Source organism: Chelmon rostratus, chromosome 13 (genome assembly GCF_017976325.1).
Source record: "Chelmon rostratus isolate fCheRos1 chromosome 13, fCheRos1.pri, whole genome shotgun sequence".
Classification (NCBI taxonomy): Eukaryota; Metazoa; Chordata; class Actinopteri; order Chaetodontiformes; family Chaetodontidae; genus Chelmon; species Chelmon rostratus.
Window position 1 is genome coordinate 27,005,553 of NC_055670.1, and position 19,569 is coordinate 27,025,121.

At 42.3% G+C, this 19,569-nt stretch overlaps 1 protein-coding gene across 1 annotated transcript in view; it reads right to left on the reverse strand.

Annotated features, from left to right (window-relative positions):
- Positions 1-19,569, reverse strand: part of ttn.1 (titin, tandem duplicate 1) — a 175,256-nt gene that overhangs the window by 113,645 nt on the left and 42,042 nt on the right. Inside the window, 24 exon segments of the mRNA XM_041950097.1 lie at positions 3,482-4,165; positions 4,759-4,830; positions 5,059-5,298; positions 6,421-6,489; positions 8,207-8,260; positions 8,410-8,436; positions 8,525-8,602; positions 9,599-9,808; positions 9,943-10,131; positions 10,134-10,452; positions 10,911-10,979; positions 11,402-11,585; positions 11,710-11,992; positions 12,384-12,500; positions 12,582-12,869; positions 13,813-14,103; positions 15,953-16,231; positions 16,378-16,659; positions 16,746-17,024; positions 17,141-17,428; positions 17,519-17,797; positions 17,880-18,161; positions 18,248-18,526; positions 19,097-19,378. Coding sequence (XP_041806031.1) covers positions 3,482-4,165; positions 4,759-4,830; positions 5,059-5,298; positions 6,421-6,489; positions 8,207-8,260; positions 8,410-8,436; positions 8,525-8,602; positions 9,599-9,808; positions 9,943-10,131; positions 10,134-10,452; positions 10,911-10,979; positions 11,402-11,585; positions 11,710-11,992; positions 12,384-12,500; positions 12,582-12,869; positions 13,813-14,103; positions 15,953-16,231; positions 16,378-16,659; positions 16,746-17,024; positions 17,141-17,428; positions 17,519-17,797; positions 17,880-18,161; positions 18,248-18,526; positions 19,097-19,378 — 5,424 coding nt within the window.

Below are 19,569 nucleotides of genomic sequence, written 5' to 3' on the forward strand. Positions count from 1 at the left end.
AAGAGATGTTACCTTCAGGAGAGATTTCCTGTGATACAGGAGAGGGTTCAGCCTTTACAGCTGGTGGAGACGGTTTCTTCTCCACTGGGGCGACTCCAGCTACAAGAATGGTGACTTGATTAAATCACGAGCAAAGATCTGATAAACAAGCAACAGCTGACATATACGTGAACAAAACAGACAGAATTAAAGAATTCAGACCAACACATCTTTAACACAAACAGAGAGTTAAACAGCATGCATGACAGAGAGAAGAAACTACCTGCAGGAGAAACAACTTTTTCTGCTGGAGGCTTTACTGTTGGTGGAGACGGTGTCTTTTCCTCTGGGGGAGACACTTAGGAGTACAAAATACCAATCGTCATGACCAAAAGAACAGAAGATGTGAAAGTGACAAGACGTTATAACAGAGGGCAGATTAAAGATATCAAGAATGAATAAAACAGACAGAAAGTCACCTGTTACAAAAAAGAACCAGAAAACATGGAGGATTTATATTCTCAAAAACATGGGAACACAAACAAAGGGCGGCGTTTGTTAGTACCACAAAACACAAAGTGAAAGAAGTACCTGGAGGAGGAGCAACCTTGGCTGCAGGAGCAGCAGGAGGTGAAGACTTTGGTACTGGTTCAGATGGTTTCTTCTCCTCTGGAGGAGACACTTTAAAGATCACGACCAAGACAATAACATGGTCAAGACAGACACTTGCACCGAAACAATGCAAGATAAGACTAGGGGCCACTGACAGCAAGTTAAAGGACAACTGGTTAACTTTTGATCAGCCACCAGAGAAAGTAAAACAGTAAACAGACACAAAACCAGGTGAAGAGGAACTACCTGCAGGAGGAGCAACCTTTACTGCAGGAGCAGGTGGAGGTGAAGGCTTTGGCGCTGGTGCAGATGGTTTCTTCTCCTCTGGAGGAGACACTTTGGGAATATAAGATGCCACGATCATTACCAAGAAAACACAAGTTTGATCAAAACATCACAAGAAAGCTTAAAAACATGGAAACCTGAGGACAAGTGAGAAAATAAGAACACAAACACAAACATATGGACAAAAAGAAAAACAACATGGCTGACTCATGAGCCAGCAAAGATGAGGAAGGTTCAAACTGAATAGACTACCTGCTGGAGGAGGAGGAGGAGGTGAAGGCTTTGGTACTGGTTCAGATGGTTTCTTCTCCTCTGGAAGAGACACTTTGGGAATACAAGATGCCAAGATCACGACCAATGAAACAAAATGGTCAACCAAGACTTATTAACAACAAAAGATGTTTTTGACATTAATTATTCCAAACAGCACAAACAAAAGAAGTCACAGGATTGGAGGCGTGACATAATGTCAACTGATGAAGGAAAAACTGAACCATGAAAGACATGAAGAGACCAAGAACGGTCCTTTCGTACATGGCATACCTTGTAGAGTGGTGACATAAACAAATAACCAAGATAATGAACAAACACAGTTTACTGTAATGGTGTGAAGATTAGGAAAAGGTACCCCCTTTCCTTGTTGAACAACACCATAATGGAAGAGGTGTGTGGATACAGTAAATGTGAGAAGTTAAATCTCTTTAAAGAAAGATTGATCTTTGGCGATCATGGATCTGTGCAGCTCAAATAATAAAGAATACCTTTCTGAAGAGTTTGATGTTCCATGGCCACAGTTCCCTTCTTTGCTTTCTTGTCATCTTGTCTCGTTGGTGGAGGTTTAGTTGCGGTGGTTCTCGCTTCTTCAGAAGAGTCCACCTTGGGGGCTACTGTTTTTTGTGCCAGAGAAGCAGATTTCTTAGATTGAAGAGATTCCTCCTCAGGAGGAAGAAGTTTCTTCTGTGGTGGAGCTTCAGGTTTTTTAGCTGGAGCAACCTTGTCTTGAGTAATAGGTTTCCTGGGTAGACTCATTTCTTCTGGGAGGAAGTCTTCTTTTGGAGCAAACACTTCTATGGGAAGTGCAGGAGAGGTCTCCTTCGCAGGCAGAACAGTTCCTTTTGGTGGGGAAATGTCTTCCTCAGGACAGACTACTTTCTCAGGTGCAGGACTTTGAGCTGGAGTTGGAGGCGACACTGTTGCTGGGACATGTTCTTTTTCAAAAGACACTTCTTCTGACACAGGAGTTATCACTTCTTGTTTGGGAGGAACAACTGTCATAGCATGAGGAAGAATAGCTTTGGGAGTAATTTGGAGTAAGTCTTGTTGAGGTGGAGGTGAGACAGTTTCTCTACGAGGCATGAATCTTTCAGATGCAACTTCTTCCACTGTAGCAGAGTCAGCTTGCTTTATAACAGTGACTTCTTCAGATGTAGCAGAGATTTTAGTTTTAACAACCTCTTCCATTACATAAACAGTTTCTTCAATTTCTTCATCATCATAAGCTTCCTTGAATTTCCTTTCTTGACAAGTTTTCTTGCAAGCCAGTACCTCTTTTTTGGAGGGCAGTCTAGAAACGTCTTTCTTTGTGGGATGAGTAATTTCAGATGGAGATGTGACGTCTCTTTTTGATGGAAGAAGGGCAGCTTCCTTTAGAGACATTTCTTCTCTTTGGTACACAGCTTCCTCTGATGGCTCAACCTGCTGATCTCCACTGGACCATATGGGAACTTCATGGCCGTCCTTCTGCTGTCTCTCCCTTTTCAAAAGGCTTTCTTCTGTCACAATCGACTCCCTGAGCTCCACTCCCCCTTTACGTGTTCTGACTTCTCGCCTGTGTCCAACTTCTGCCAGAGAAATCCTCTCTTTGCCATCCCTTTGAAGAGAAGACTCCCTGCTGTCTTCCAGCACTACAGTTGTTTTCTTCAGCTCAGTCTTCAAGAGAACTGGGGCAGGTTTTAAGATTTCAGCCAAGAGTGAAGATTTGCACCATAGAGCGGTGGCCAAAAGAAAAACAGCAAAAGACAAAAACCATGAAGACACAACACATATCAGCGTGGCATACATGTGATCCTCATTTGACAACTAAACTGTAGGTGTTATGAATCACTACCTCTCTGTTGTGGGGTTTCTTGAGACTTTGGCTGCAATGATAGTATTCCAGAAGGAGTAACCTCATCTGGTTTCAGAGACAAATAAATGCAACCCGTCAGACTACAAAGAACCGATGGACATTTGTGCTGATTTCCTAAAATTACCTGAGAAGCATTTGTAAGTTTAAGCATACCTTTGACTGGTGTAACTGCCTTCAGCTGTGGTTTAGCTAGTGCTGGTGTTTCTTGTGGTATCTCCGTCTGTTTTACTGATCATTGATATGATGTATAAATAGTCAACATACATGACAGAAAAGACATCAGGACAAAGTTTTGAGAACTTAGCATCTCAGAATAAAGAACAAAAAGTTATAGTTTATGTTTGCAGATATATCTACCTTGTTGTTGAGGCTTTCTAGCCTGATGAATTTGTTTTGGTGTTTCCAAATCTTGTGGTGGTGTTGGTGCTCGGCAGTGCAGCCTTGAATCCTCTGTTACTAATTTTGGAGCCTCTGGACTTCTCTCTAGCTCTGCTGGTGGTTCTGTAACCATTTTGTGTGCTGCTGGAACCTTCTTTGGTGTGTCTGGAACTTTCTTTGGTTCTTCTGGAACCTTCTTTGGTGTGTCTGGAACTTTCTTTGGTTCTTCTGGAACCTTCTTTGGTGTGTCTGGAACTTTCTTTGGTTCTTCTGAAACCTTCTTTGGTGTGTCTGGAACTTTCTTTGGTTCTTCTGGAACCTTCTTTGGTGTGTCTGGAACTTTCTTTGGTTCTTCTGGAACCTTCTTTGGTGAGTCTGGAACTTTCTTTGGTTCTTCTGGAACATTCTTTGGTGTGTCTGGAACTTTCTTTGGTTCTTCTGGAACATTCTTTGGTGTGTCTGGAACTTTCCTTGGTTCTTCTGGAACCTTCTTTGGCGTGTCTGGAACTTTTCTTGGTTCTTCTGGAACCATCTTTGGTGTTTCTGGAACGTTCTCTGGGGCATCAAGAGCTCCCTTTGTTTTTTCCACAACCTTCTTTGGTGTTTCTGAAAGAGTCTTTGGTGCTTCAGGAACCCTCTGTGTTTCTTCCAGAACCTTGTTAAGTTTTTCTGGAACCATCTTTGGTTGGCTGGGTTCTGTTTCAGAGATATATCGCAGCTCTTCTGCCTCAGGTTTACCAGCCAACAGATGTGGTTTTCTGGGAGGCTCAGATGTCTTTGGTTCTGAGACAATTTTAAAGAAAATTTAATCATAAGATTATTACCATGTTAACTGTATTTTTAAACAGTCACACTCTAACGAGTGCTTAGCACGCTCAAAGATATTCATAGACTCCTTCCCGAGTGTTACTTAAAAGCAGTTCAAAAGAGAAATGTATAAAATACAAGAGACAAGACAAACAGAAAACAGAACAGCACAACAACGTAACCTAAGGGCACCTGTGCAGTACCTTTAGTTGGAACAGCTTCAGCCTTGGGACGAGTGACTTTGGGCGTAGATGGTTCCTCTGGTCTGGGTGCATCTTGCACTTAAGAGAACATTATGTATTGTTTAACCTGCAGGTAATGACGAAGACTAACAAAGATTGCACTCTTAACGAGCAACTGAAGATTTTAATACCTTTAGCTGGAAGAGCTTCCAGTGTTGAGGAAGTAACCTTGGCCGGATGAACTACAGGTTCTTCAGGCTTTAGTAGTTCTGGTGCTTGAAAGAACATTGTGTATATGTGTGTTGAGTAATCAAGTGGTAGCCCCTAAAACGTCAACATTACAGTCCACTCTAACTGTTTGTTAGTACCACAAAGTGAAAGAAGTACCTGGAGGAGGAGCAGCAGGAGGTGAAGACTTTGGTACTGGTTCAGATGGTTTCTTCTCCTCTGGAGGAGACACTTTAAAGATCACGACCAAGACAATAACATGGTCAAGACAGACACTTGCACCGAAACAATGCAAGTTTAGCATAACAATAATAATAAGTTCCAGAGGTTTGCAGTGAAGAACAACGTTCAAACATGATAAAGAGTTAAAAACATAGATGACATGAACGACAAAGATATACTGTATAACATGACGTCTTTCCAGTTGATCAGCAGTAATGCAAATCGTTTTTGCTTTACCTCTCTGTTTAGGAGCTTCAGGTGTTTTCTTCTCAGGTTCAACTTTCGCCGCTTTAGGTTCAGGCTTGATTTTGGGCACTTTCGGGACAGGTGCCGCCGGTTTCTGAGGTGCCAGTTTAGACTCAGGAGGAACCATTTGTGGCTCTGCTGTAGGCTCGGGTCGATAAGGTTCAGAAATGGCCTTTCTGGGAACAAGTTCTTTCTCTTGTTCTGGTTCTGGTTTGGTGTATACTGGAAGTTCTTCAAGGTTAACAGAGAAATATTACTGAGAGTCAGTAAAGAGCTCACACAGCTTAAAGAGTTTAGGAAGCACACACACATAACACACGAAACATACAAAGACCAACAGACAGATGACAAATACAACTGACAGATGGACAGCAAGAGTACAGTACTCTACAGTACAGCACTGTAAGTACGCTGAGAACAGCAGAATCGCTTCACGAGGTTACACAGCACACTCAAGAGAAACTCCATCTTAATTTGATTAAAATATTAACGATAGATTGTCAGATTTTAATTTCTGAAAACAATTTGTGTAAATAAATAAAAGTATACTGAATGTTTAAATAAATATCAAAGCTATATTTAATACATTACACCTGAAAGAGATATTAGGATCATCTGAATTTATGATCAACCCAATTATTAGGAGATTCTTAAACATTTCATGCTAAAATTGTGTAAATGTAGCGTACATTGTTTTGTATATATAAATATATACATAGCATACAGTAAATAAATACTGCTGAAAAAGTGAAAAAAGTGACAAAATGAAAAATATTTAGAAATTATTTTAGTTTATTCGATCTATGTACAAAAATGAGAAAAACACAATATCTTAATTTTTCTTTAACAAATTTAAAAGTCTTTCGTGTTTTGCATCATGTCTCATGAATTAAGATCGTAAGAAGATAAAGAAATCTGTGAAGTCGGTCAACATTTGGACAAAAATCAAGACCTGAAAAAAAAAGAGGTTTCAGTCTCGTTTTGAATGTTTTAAGTATTAAATACTAAGAATGTGAGCCGATAAAGACTCTCTAACACACAATTATCAGCAGCAAAATAATGAACATTACCTTCTGGGGCTGCAGGTTGATCTCGCCGAGGCGGAGCAGCGGCAGGTACTTCAGGCTGCGACTTCTTCGTTTCAGGTACTTTAAAATATATCATCAGTTTCAGTTTTCTGACCAGGATTAATGCTCACATCAAGACTCTTTCACTACTAGTTCTTTAAGAGAAGCAGAAATAAATGAAGACTGAACACGAAAGCTCTGAAACCACGACACAACGTACATAAATAAGAGAACATGATGAGGCACGGACAGGAAGTGGTAGAAGAATAAGAGGTATTTGAGGTACCTTTGACTGGAGCTGGAGGAGGAGCTGCAGGCTCAGAGGGTTTCTCCGATCTCCTGAAAACCTCAGGAACTTGAAAGATCAAGAAAGTTGACATTAAAACGACACATGAGCTCTAATCTACTGTACAGAAAGCTGAACAAGAGCGTAAGAATGGTGAGTCTGGATAGACAAGAGAAAAAAGCATGAACCACAAACATTAATAAGAGGGATAAAAGAGGAAAAGTAGAAAACAGACAAGACCAAAACATTTTCTACAGCGAACACAGTTCAAAAGTTACAGCTCTGGAGAAAGAAAAGCTTCTATAAGCGTCAGCTGCTGGTGTTTGAAGCGTCTAACGTTTAAACCGAGTGGACAAACAAACATGGCGGCTAGCAGAGTGGCAGCTGAGCGGCGTCGTTACGTTACAGCCACAAGCAGCCAGGAGGCGTTTGAGGAAGCGGTATACCTTCAGGGATTTCTTCTCTTATCTCCATCTGAGTCCTCTCAACAACTTCTTCAACAGGCTTTTTCTCTTCTGATGAAGAAGAAAAGTTAACTTAGAAACAATCAGCCTGACTCTGACTCTTTAATGATCTCAAGTTATTCTCCATGAAATAAGTCGACGAACTGCAAATAAACAGCGACAGCGAGGAAACAAAAGAGACAAAATGACTTCAGTACAAACACAACAGACACTGTGGACGAGAACTTTAAAGACAGGGACAGACAGAGGGGACGGTTTGTCTTATTTTCAAAAACAAAAAAATGCTGATACCTGTGACGGAGGAGAAGCCAACAGAAACCACCTCTTCTTGAACTGTCAGACTTTCAAAAGCTACAGCAGATCATTGAAGGATAATCATCGGTTAGAGAGATCTGGGCTCAGACTCAGTCCGAGTTTAGGTTTGTGCAGAAGAGGATTACACCGACCACTGGGACTAAACTCACCTAGTCTGAGTTTGAAAATCTGACCTTTAATGTCTGACTTCATTTCAGACTTTAATGTCAGGTTTTTTATGGGAATAATGACACTGAGGTCAGAAACCTCCAGAATAAAAGTCTGGAGTCAGACTCGGACTAATCTCAGAGCCTGAGTTAAAAATATTCTCAGAATCTGATTTCAAAATCAGATGTTTGTATCCTGATGTCTGATGCGGGATTTTAGACTTAAATCTCTGACAAAATGTTTTATTTTGAAATTCGTTTTTTTAACTTAATTTGGGGGAATTAATTGTTTTTAAAGTAAAATAAAATAAAAAACTTGGTGTCTTGGTTGATTTCAGATCTTTATCTCAGACCTTAACTTAATCCTCTTCTGTACATTTGTTTCCATTTAGAGACATTTCAATCATATTTACAGAAAGCGGATGAGTTGTTATTGATGTGAAATCACTGAGCTGTTATGACAGACTGCTTCATACGTGGAGGTGGTGTTTGCTTATTAGGATGGATGATAGCTGAATTAATATACGATCATACAGTTATTCAAGGTGAGAGAGAAAGATGATGATGATGATGATGAAGGAGGTTAAATTTGAGGTGGTTTAAAGTTTAATGACGACGATGAAACGCAGAAACTTGGTGAATAATATTTCTTCACACAGAATTAGAATTGATTAGTGTTGGCAGTGATAATGTCATCATTCACTGTTTTTTGTACCTTTTACTTCTGTTCTTTCTTCGTAGTGATAAAATGTGGACGAATCTTTTGGTAGAAAAAGACATTTATGAGTAAAAGAAGCTGAGTGGCGTCAGTGTTACAGAGTTAAAGTTGAGTTTGTTTGGTAGAAACTGTCCCAGACTCACCTCTAACAACAATCGAAGCTGCCTCTGGGACATGAACTGACGAGTCTGGGACGTCTAAAGGTTCAGCCACAAATACAACTTCAGTCATTGTTGGAAATAAAATTAGAAGTTGTGACAATAAAACTCCAGTTCACCTTCCTTTGCTTATTGGTTCAGTTTTATTGTTTTCACTTTGCAGTATGTTGGCTTTTTAAAATACTCACCCTGAGGAACCTTTCCTAACTCAACGTCTGTGAAAGGACAAGGTACAAAATGTTATTGTAACTACTGACTCCATTTAACTTCAGCATCTTTAGCTACGTGATAAAACGTACACACCTTTGCCGGACAGGTAAAGCTCAGCTGTGCTTCGAGCTTCTCCCATTGGCTCCAGACGAGCGATCACTGAGTACACGCCTGACGGAGTGGAGACATTATTAATGCTGACTAAAGCACGTAATGGTGTTTAGGTAAAGTTCATTTTGGAGACACTTTAAATATAAATCATTAAAAAGCGAGGGCCACACCAGAAAGTCGAACAACAAAATTCATCTGTGAGTCTTTAATTTGTGAAATTCAGTTGGCGAGCTAACTGCTAACATGAACATGCTAACCCAAGTGGGTCACAACATCTCTCTGAACTCCTTTCTAACTTCTGTGCACTGGACTGTTCATTTCATTCAATGCAGAGTTTTACTGAAGAGGGACAAGCTTTGCTAGCTCGGTCGCTAACAGGACAGTCAGATCCCACAGTGTATGAACAGCTGTGTTAGCTCGGTGATAGCTCGCCCAGTGTACACCAGGTCTCTGTTGTGGAGCAGCTTTAATGAAACTGGATGGTGACACACAAGTTCAGCTCTGTCAGGAGAGTTTGTCATTGGTCTACAGGGTAAATTTACGAATCAAATTCACCAAAGCTGAACTCGACTCAGAAGATTTTAACTAATTTCCTTCATGTCAGCGACTGAATCTGCTCGTCAAATTGATTCCGGTTTCACCACGAAATGTGACCGGCCCTTCACTTCCATTTCATTTGTCATGATTCACATTAAAATGATTGTTTTTTAGGGCTAAAACGACGTACGCTACCTGAAGTTTGTTGTCGTACTGTTTAAAAATCTCAAATTTAACTGGTGTTATCTTTGAATACACAGTCCCCACCCTCAACACAACCTCAGCTGGTTTGGACCCAAACTAAATGCTAAAGCTGCCTGAGTCCATGATAATCAAGAACTAAGTTTGCTATTTGTCTGTATTGTGCAGCCCTATAATCGTTTTCTGCTCCGTCATTTTGTGTTTAGAGGTTAAACAAATAGAAAATGATTTTGTTGGAGGGAAAACTTGTCTCTGGATCAGTTGAAAATATTTCTGTGAGTCAAACACAGTTCAAATTCATTCATCGGCTGAACAAACCTTCGTCCTTTGGGGTTACGTTGCGGATGGTCATATAGTGCCGTCGACCCTCCGTCTTGAAGTTATATTTTGGGCTCTCTTTAAGCTCCCATGAGTCTTTGTACCATGTGACGGTGGCGTTGTCGAAGGACAACTCGCACTCAAAGGTGGCAGAGTGGCGTTCATTGACCTCGATGCTTCTGATGCATTTAGTGAACTGAATTTGATCAGCTAAAACCAGACAATCAGAGTTAATGCCTGATTTTACAATATTAGATTCATGTTTGATTTTTGTTTAAATTTAGAGTTAAATATTGCGATTAAGTCATTTTGACTAAACTTTAGGTTAAATATGAAAGAAATACAGAACACAAACAGGAAACAGAAATTCACAAACCACAGAAATAAACACATAAACGAACCAGCAGGTTCAAAGAGGTCAGTTTGAGTTTTGTTAGTCTCGAGTTGAACTGCTTACCTGTCTTGGAGCCACTTCCTGATAATAAAATAAAGGAGCGGGACACGAGGACACGTTACAGACATACAGACAGGTGTCCAACAGACTGGCGGGAAACACTCTATAACATCTTACCTGTGACAGTGAGCTTGGCGTTGGAGATGTGAGGACCACACACCACACGGTAGTTGCCCTGATCTTTGGCCTGGCAGTTCTTGATCTTTAGATAATGGCGGTCGCCCACGTTGCTGATGTCGTACTTGTCGCTGTTGTCCAGCTTCTGGGTGCCTTTGTACCAGGTGAGAGTGATCTCTGGGTAGTTGATTCGGATCTGACACTCAAAGGTGGCGCTCTGGTTCTCAGTGGTCATCTGGTCACTGATGTCCTCCGTAACAGAGACGGGCTGAAGGTTCAAAATCTGTTTTAATCATGTCATCAAAGTCTGATGTGTTGGCCTGTACAGACCTTTACTGTTTGTGTTCAAATCACACAACTTTATTCTAAACACCAGTGGAGAACAAGATACACATGGAGAATATTCATGTACTTTTATGTGTTTGATATTAATTCAGGTTTATACATTTCTATAAATGTAATCCAAACATTTTATGAATAGGTTATTATACTTTTCATAATCATTGTAGAATAACAAAGATAGAAACACGATGTAAGTTTCTGTATTATTCATTTCATTTAATCACAGTTTTTTTATGCCAGACTTCAGTATCAACTGCTGATCTGCAGAATTGGGATTGAGCCCGATCCAGGGACGCTTTGATGGACTTCCATCCACTATAAATCCTGTTGTTAAGTTAAGCTACAGAAGCGTGTAAAAGCGACAGAGTACTGGGTGTTTTTCGGTACCTCTGTGCCGACGCGTCCCTCCAGCTGCTGAATGAGGCGGGCCATGTCCTCCTCTTCAACCCGGCCACCGTGCTCCACCTCCTGAGATGGGAAAGGCAACAGCGAAGGTAAATTGGTAAATCTTAAAGTCTTTCTACACCACCATCAGTAAAAGATGCTCTCTCTTAGCCTTTTACCACTAAATTAATGACTTGTAACTTAACCTTTCTGGTGAGAGTTAAATGTTCAGATTGATGACACTCTCATGTTTGTATCGTAAATATGAACCTACAGCCTGAAGTCTGTTAGCTTAGCATCGTAGCATCATAAAACTGGAAACAAAGGGAAACAGTCTGGCTCTGTCTAAAGGTTAGAAAATCCATCCTCTTTATTTTCTTACCGCTCAGTCTGCCTTTGTGCTGCTTTAACAGAACTTATCTTATCATGACTATTATAAATATTTCTAGTATCTGTATCCTTAAAGCCTGACTTCAGTCCTAACACTCTGCCATCTTCTCCCTCACCACTTTTCCAGTCTCCATCTCCCTCTCCCTCTTCAGGAACTCGACGGCCTGCAGGATGGCCCGGTAGTCGTGGATGCCGTGCTCCCGCAGGATCCTCTCGTAGTCTTTGGGGTCGTGACCTCTCAGCAACTCCACAATATCGATCTCTTCATCCTTCTTTGGACTCTTCTGCTTCGATGGAGTCCTGGAAAATACCAAATACACAATCAGAGAAGGTGTCTTCTTGTCAATGAGACCTCAATCCTTCCTGGATGTCCACTTTTCAATCACACAAAAAGAAAAGGTCCAGCACACTCAACACATCTTACTTCTTCAGCCTTGTCCTAATGTCTCCGATTCCCTCCCCTTCCTCCTTTTTGGTGACCTCCATCTCAGCGCTGCACTCGATCTCTCCATGTTTGTTGGTGGCGACACATCTGTAGACACCGGAGTCGGACTTGGTCACCTCTCTGATCTCCATCTTGGCATCCTGGCCCTTGTGCTCGATGGAGATACGACCACCGGGGGTGATCTGCCTCCATTTGCCCTTCATCCACTTCACACTGGGTATTGGGTCACCTCCGATCTTGGCGATGAAGGTTGCGGTTGCCTCTGTGAAGAAAACCAAAGACATGAAAGTCCATGTAGAATTATCTCAGTTGTTGGAATTTCACGGTCACCTACTGAGTTTAAATTCTCCTTAAATTAAATCTGCCTTTGAGGTTCGTTAAAGGTATTTCTTCTGACACGGGACCCTTTAGTTCAGATCCTGAATTGTTTCCTCTGTTGTTTCTGTTATGGAATTTAAGTAATAAATAGTTCTTCACTCTTGTGTTATCTACATCTAGCACATACTCAATGGCTACCCATCATTGAATTTGTGGCGTTTCCCTGGAAATGTTCTCACAAGCCTTGTCAGATTTCACACATCTGAGAGCTCAATCCATCACTGTGCAAGAGCACCAACAGCCTGGGGTCCAGACATCACGAACAGTATACGTACTCTCTGTGACAGAAGTGTTTTTAGGTTCCTCGATAAAGAAAAGGTTGTCGAGTCTTTTAACTGGGGCAGCTGTGGCTGGGGCGGCAGCCTCAGTGGGGGCAGGCTTGGCTCCTTTGTCTGAAAAGAAATCATGAGGTGTAAAATATAATGAAGGAAACAGAAAGTCAATAATCATCACACAGGCTGATCATTGATTACCTTTCACAGTGACTCTGGACTTGCAGAAGTCACTGCCGGTAGCATTGCTGGCCTTGCAGAGGTAATCCCCTGCATCGGTCTTTGAGACTGGGCTGACCTCCAGACAGGCCATCCCACCAGCAAATGTGATTCTGGTGTTTCCGCTGGACTTCAGCTCCCTCCTGTCCTTCATCCACTGGATGGTCAGTGGAGGTGAGCCACTGACGTGGCACTTGAGGCTCAACTTCTCGCCCTCCCCCACTGTCACAGGTTCCAGAGGGACGTCAAACTTTGGAGCCTGGCCAGATTCTGAGGGAGTAATGAGGAAGAGGCAGATAGTTAGAGATGCATTCAAACAGTAACATGTTCTCTGGCTCTAAGAAAGCTGGGAACATCTCTAAAAACCAACAGCCAACTCTCAAACAGTCTATTCCAACCTTTCTGGGGCTCTTGAGGGAAAACTCTTTAATAGTCAAGAGTAACTGTCTAAGGGCTAAGTCACAACCACATTTATAATGGTGAAATGTAGGAGGTGACCTCTCAGGAAAGAAAAAAATGGAGGAAGCATTCATATAAGCTTTGTGGTACCATCCAGTTGTACAAAACAGAGGAAATGGTTAGTGTGATCTGCAGATGACAGACAGGAGTTGATCCTGTAATTGTACAAATGTCTCTTAGGTTAAACATTTAACTCATTTTCCAAGCAGCGACCTTGGTAACCTCCCCAATTGGAGTTGGCTAATTGGAAACAAGTCAGCTAGCTTGGCAAGCTATTTTGACTGACAGCATGTTACCGGCTAGCAAGCATGTTGTCAGTCAGATAACTTCAGCTTACCAAGTAGCCAACTGGCCCCACCAGTAGTGAGGACATCACAAAGCATCCAGCACCACTGGTTTCATGAGCGCACACAGCTGGTGTGACCTCGCACTAACATAATAAGAACATGTTCATTCTATTTTCATAGCATATGTTGCTCATGTTATCAGGCTGATCTGAGTTCCTGATGGTTTTAATTCAAATTCAGGAGAAATCTGATTTATTTAAGGTGGAACAGCTGCACCCAGATAGACAATATGGATCTGACACCTTGTCGTGCTGGGTCCTCAGGCTTTCAGGGGAAGGTCTTACCTGAAGATTATTTCACTTTCAAAGGAACACTTTACAAAACATAAAGCCCAAAAACATTCATCATCATCAGTTTTACATAAATGACTGAAAATGTCAAATAAAAATAAAATGACGCAGACATACCCGTGATGGTGAGAGAGACCAGACACGAAGCTTTCCCAGCCTCGTTGGAGGCCACACAGGTGTACACACTGCTGTCAGAGACAGAGCAGTCTCTGATGCACAGCACAGCCATGTTGTTCTTGAAGCTGACATCATATTTGTCAGAGCTGCAGATTTCACTGTTGTCCTTGAACCAGGTGGCGGCCAGCGGCTGGGAACCAGACACCCGACTCTCCATCTTCACTGTCTTACCCACAGAATCCACCATGGACTCTGAGGGCTTCTTGGTGAAATTTGGAGGGACTTTACGCTCTGTTAGTGGGTGAGAAAGTGAAGAAAATCAGGCCATGTTGGGACATGGGGAAATGGTTCGACATTTAAGTTTAAGTGTGATTCATCAGGCCACTGGACCTTTACCATCGCATTAGAGAAAACAGAGCCAAAGCACATAAGACGTAACATGAAAACAGCTGCAACACAAAGCAAACAAATAGCCAATATCCATCCTACTAACAAATACTTCTACCCAACCATAACAACATGGAAAACATGCTGTCGAGGCCCTCAAAAAATGTTTCTATCCAAACCCAACAAACACGGGACCAGCCAACCCTAAACACAACGCCAACGGACATTTGAGATGCTACGAAATGCCGCCCTGTTACCAACAAGCACAGGAGCACATTAAACGAACTACACTGGAGGTTAGCATTAGCACCGAGCCACATGTGGAGAGTTGATTATGACACTGAATGCCTCAGGACAGCTTGTGTTCCACTGGGTTCAGTTGCACAATGTGTTTACCCAAAGAGGGTTTCTCCCATGCGTCTTTCTGAAAGTATAACTACAGTCAAAGCCTCATGGTGTCATCTTGTTTTACTTTATACATTTTTTTCCACGAGAAAAACCATGAATCTCAAGCAAAGAGAGCAAATGCTTCATTCCAGATTTATCTACTAGCGAAGAGGCCGGGCGGGACATTGTAGTTGATGGTCAGTGCCTTAAAGCCTCTGAGGCCAACTAGGCCCCCTACCAATTATCTGCATTCACACAGCACCAAGGGTCTGCATGATGTAAATCTCACTACCTTCCATTGTCCACCAGGGTTTGTGTGGGACACCTGCATGCAGCCCACATTTTATGTCCACTTGGACAGTATTGTACTGTGATAGAAACATGTGGACATCTCCACCTATACAGACGCCCACTCTCCATTTCTACTTTTTCAGAATCAAAACCAAAAAAATCTTTAAGTTGTTTCAGCTTTTCAGATGGAGGACACCCCCTCGAAAGATAGGTGAGCAGGAATTAACCTGGGAGGAGGATGAAGTTTCTGCTTTCTGTGGCTATGCATTAGCCAATTGTTGATGCTAGGTGATAGTAACGGAGTGCTGTGGTGGGTCGTGGAGGTTTTTTGGAAGTTTTAAGACTGACATAAGCTTGAAACTCGACAAGAATAGAACTTCAAGTGAATGTGCATTTGGGGGTCAAAGGTTCACAGAGTCTGAAATAAGTGTCTTCCAGTTTTTTTAAAAAGTGAGCTGGTTCTGAAAAGAACGACTGTTGGGTTAGCTGCATGTAGCCAACATTACGTTATGCTAGCAGACAGGAAATGGAGATCGTCTCAACTAACTGGGATCAGTTTCTGTGTCCTCTAGACAACAGCAGAAGGCCTCTGCTGTTGACAGTTAGTTGATGAGTTAGTGAATTGAATGCAGATGGTGTGTTAAGAGTTTGTGACTTTATCTAGGCTGACACGAGTGTGGCGGACGTCAGTTCCAGCGGTATAGCGTATATTCCAGCTGCCTCAGGCCTGTCGCTGTTGAGGACGTCCAGAATAAATCAGTAGTTTTAACATTATACTGATAAGAGGCCCAAATCAGGTCAAAGTTAATTCTGTTATTCATGAAATGCAACTTGTATCAAAAACACTATTAAGAGAAAGCTAAAATAGCATTTTTGCCAGGAGTTGCATATTTCAGCATAATAGGTAACCTTTACACAAAAGGAAGCGAGTAGGAATCACTGTCTTCAATGTGGGAAAATTCTAAGGAGACAGAAAAGAACTGGCTGGTGTTTTTTTAGCTTTGTCACTGAACACGTCAGTTGCAGAGCAGGATTCACTGACCAAGAAAAAAGAAGTATGGAAAACAAGCATCACCTTTCACTGTCACATTACAGCTGGCAGAGGCCGAACCTGCCCGGTTCTCTGCCTTGCAGGTGTATTCGCCATGATCCACCTTAGTTGTTTTGATCAGTGTCAAAGTGGCGACACCATTTGTGAAGTTCATTGAGCAAGTATTGGACTTGCGCAGCTTTCCATCATCTTTAAACCAAGCAACGGAGATGTCAGAAGATCCCGCAATACGGCATTCCAGGGTAACTGCGTCGCCCACAGTTACCTCCACCGGCTCCATTTTTTCAACAAAATATGGTGGTTCTGAAGTGAAAGATGATTATGAAGATTTAGTATAACTACAGACTTGTTGAATACATTAAAGAATGTAATAATGAGTACCTGAAAAAAAGAATAAAGTTACGAACTAAAGAAACAAAGCACAAAAACATGCACATTAATAATTTTACCTAGAATTGACACTAGTGCTTCACATTTGTCACTTCCAACTCCGTTGTCTATTTCGCAAGAGTATCGACCAGCTGCCTCGACCCTGTCAGAGCTGAGAACCTCCAGGATGCAGGAGGTGTCTGTGCTGATCACATTGTACTGATGTGAGGCCCAGATAAGTTCACCATCCTTTTTCCAGGTAACATTTACAATGGGGGTTCCAGCAAATGTGACCTCAAGCTTCAGAGGCTTGCCCTTTTCAGAGGAAACGTTTCTCAGCTTCTTCACAAAGTGGACTGGTTCTGAGAGAGGTGATTCCATGATCAGTGACATAAAATTCACTTTTAGAAGTCCACAGATGGTTTAAAAGAATGTTGTGTTAACAAACCTTTCACAACCAGGCAAACTGGGCAGCTTTCCTTCCCTGCATCATTAATGACCTGGCAGGTGTACTCTCCTGCATGGGACCTTTCCACTCTGTGCAGCACCAAGGTGGCGACATCATCCTTCAGGGTAATCTCGCAGCCCCTTCCATGCTGCATTTCCTTGGCTCCTCTGAACCATTTGACTTTCAAAGGGGCGCTGCCCTTCACTCTAGCCGAGAAAGACGCGTTTTTGCCGGGTAACGTTTCCTTCGCTTCAGGCGCTTCCACAAAAGATGGAGGTTCTGGGTTCAAATGAACAGATGTGATGTAAGATAATCATCGTCTTTGCATAAAGAGCTCGATCCTGTGCTGAGGAAAACATCCTTCAAGTGTTCTGACAGTGTTCACATGTACTGACCTGTCACATTCACCGAGGCACTCGTCTCACTGGCTCCTGCAGCGTTTACAGCTTTACATGTGTATTTGCCAGAATCTGACATCTGGATTGTAGGAACTCTCAGTTTACAGTTATTATCAGTGCAGCTGATGTCATAGTTTGGCCCACTCTCGATCTCCTGGCCATTGTGGTACCAGGAAGTTGTTAAAGGGGCAGAGCCAGTGACCTTACACTCCATTTCACCAGGCTTACCCACAACAAGGTGGGTGTCTCTCAGCTTCCTGATGAAACTCGGTGGAATCAATTTATCTATTGTCAAAAAACAAGTTTTAAAGCAACTGCTAATTTAAAGAATCAAAATTTCATGAGAAGATAAGACAGTGTGAAAGGGCCACCGACCTGAGACAGAGAGCTCAGTTTTGCACGAGGCTGTGCCAACATGGTTTGTAACCTCTAGCTTGTATTCTCCTGCATCTGCTTTATCAGCGGACCGAATCTTCAGGACAACAACCTTCTTTGTGAAAGACATCTGATACTTGGCACCAGCAGAGAGCTCTTTGTTATCCTTGAACCACTTTGTTTTCAGTTCTGGTGAGCCAGATACTGTGACTTCAACAGCTGCATTTTCCCCTGATTTCACGTTCAAGGACTCTGGGCTATCCACAATAGCAGCCGGTTCTAGAAATTAGGGAAGAAGATATTAAGCTAAAGAAATCATTATGTCGTCAATGATTGTAATTAAGTCTGGAGCTCTACAAACCTAGAACGGTCACTTGGGACACAGACTCCACAACTCCAGAGTCATTCCTCAGCTGGCAGCTGTATTTGCCAGCCGTGCTGGGGTCGGCCTCGGCCACTACAAGGTTGACCACATTGTTCTCAAAGGTGATCTTTCTGTTGTCACCGTCTCTGAGAATGTGATCTTTGTCCTGGACCCAGGACACAGTCAAGGGTTCGGAGCCTGTCACTGTAGCTGTAAGTATCAGCGGCTCTCCAACTCTCACCGACTGGTCGACCAGTTTCTTGATAAATGCTGGTGGTTCTAAATAGTGATGGACAGATCAAAGGTGAGGAGAGGTAACCGCGCTAAGCTAAACTTTGAGGAAACACCATTGACACTGTACTAACCTCTCAGGCTAACGGTAGTGCGGCAGGATCCAGTTCCAACATTGTTTGACACTTTGCACTCGTAAAGACCGGCATCATCTTGTTCCAGTTTAATGATGTGAAGCGTGGCAGAGCTATCCTCACTGACCATTTTATATTTCCTGCTCTCCTTCAGTGGCCTGCTGTCTTTGTACCAGTTAACCTGGAGAGGTGGAGTGCCAGACACCTCACAGTGTAGGCTGGCATCTTTCCCTTTAATGCCCTCTACTGGGTTTGGAGTTTTACTAAAGGATGGGGACTCTGGAAAACACATCGACACATATTAACAGAAGTAACATTGATGGATGACCAAGTCTTCACCGCAAGCAATTTGGTCTGTTCCATTGAACAGAAATTCTTGTTGAGGGTCATAACTTCAGTCCATGCTAGAGGAATCCATCCAGATGACGACAGAAAAACAAAAAACAATCGTGAAAGAAGGGAAACACCCGCTTTAAGTCCATGCTATAATTAGAGGTAGGTCAAATTGTATTGAGATTTAGGTAAGTTAGGGCTTTACTGTAGGTCAGTCCATCAAAAATAGGGGAAATATGTGTCTGAAAAAAGAGGCTACACACAGACTCAAACTATCCAACAAACTGGATGACAAAATTCAGACTTCTGACCGAAACAGAAGGTCACTGAATATCATGCTGAAGTTTTCACACAAGGTTACAAAAGCACTCATAAAAGATCCAACGAAATCTCAAAATCATCAAATGGGATTTTCATTACTTCTTTTTCATGCTACACAAGTTCAGAGGGGAAAAAATCCACAAAGCAGCATTGTGTAGCCAAGACTGAAGATTGAATTGATCTTCAATAGCTGACCTTGTACTGTGAGAACAGTGCTGCAGCTCGCACTGCCAGCATCGTTACGAGCCTCACAGGTGTAGACTCCGTTATCCTCGAACCTCGTGGTGCCCAGCTGGAGGTACGCAGTCGAGTCAACAAACATAATTTTATAGTTGTTCCCGTCAGTTATCTTTTGGTCATTTTTGTACCAGCACATGTTCAGAGGGTGTGCGCTGCTGGCTGTGCATTCAAAACAGTGTCCCTCACCGTGCTTCACAAAGGTAGTGGGAGGAAGTTTCAGCACAAACTCAGGAGGTTCTGCAAAGTCAAATAAAGATCAAGTTACTATCGTCAGCATAAAGTAGCACTTGAACATCAGTGACTGGTGGAGGGCGCGGACAGGTGACTAGATGCTGTAACAGATGGCAGGTGACTCTGAACATAGATATTCCTGGTAAGAAAAGAAAAGGTGGCCTGGCAAAGATAATGAAAATGAAGACAGATCAGCT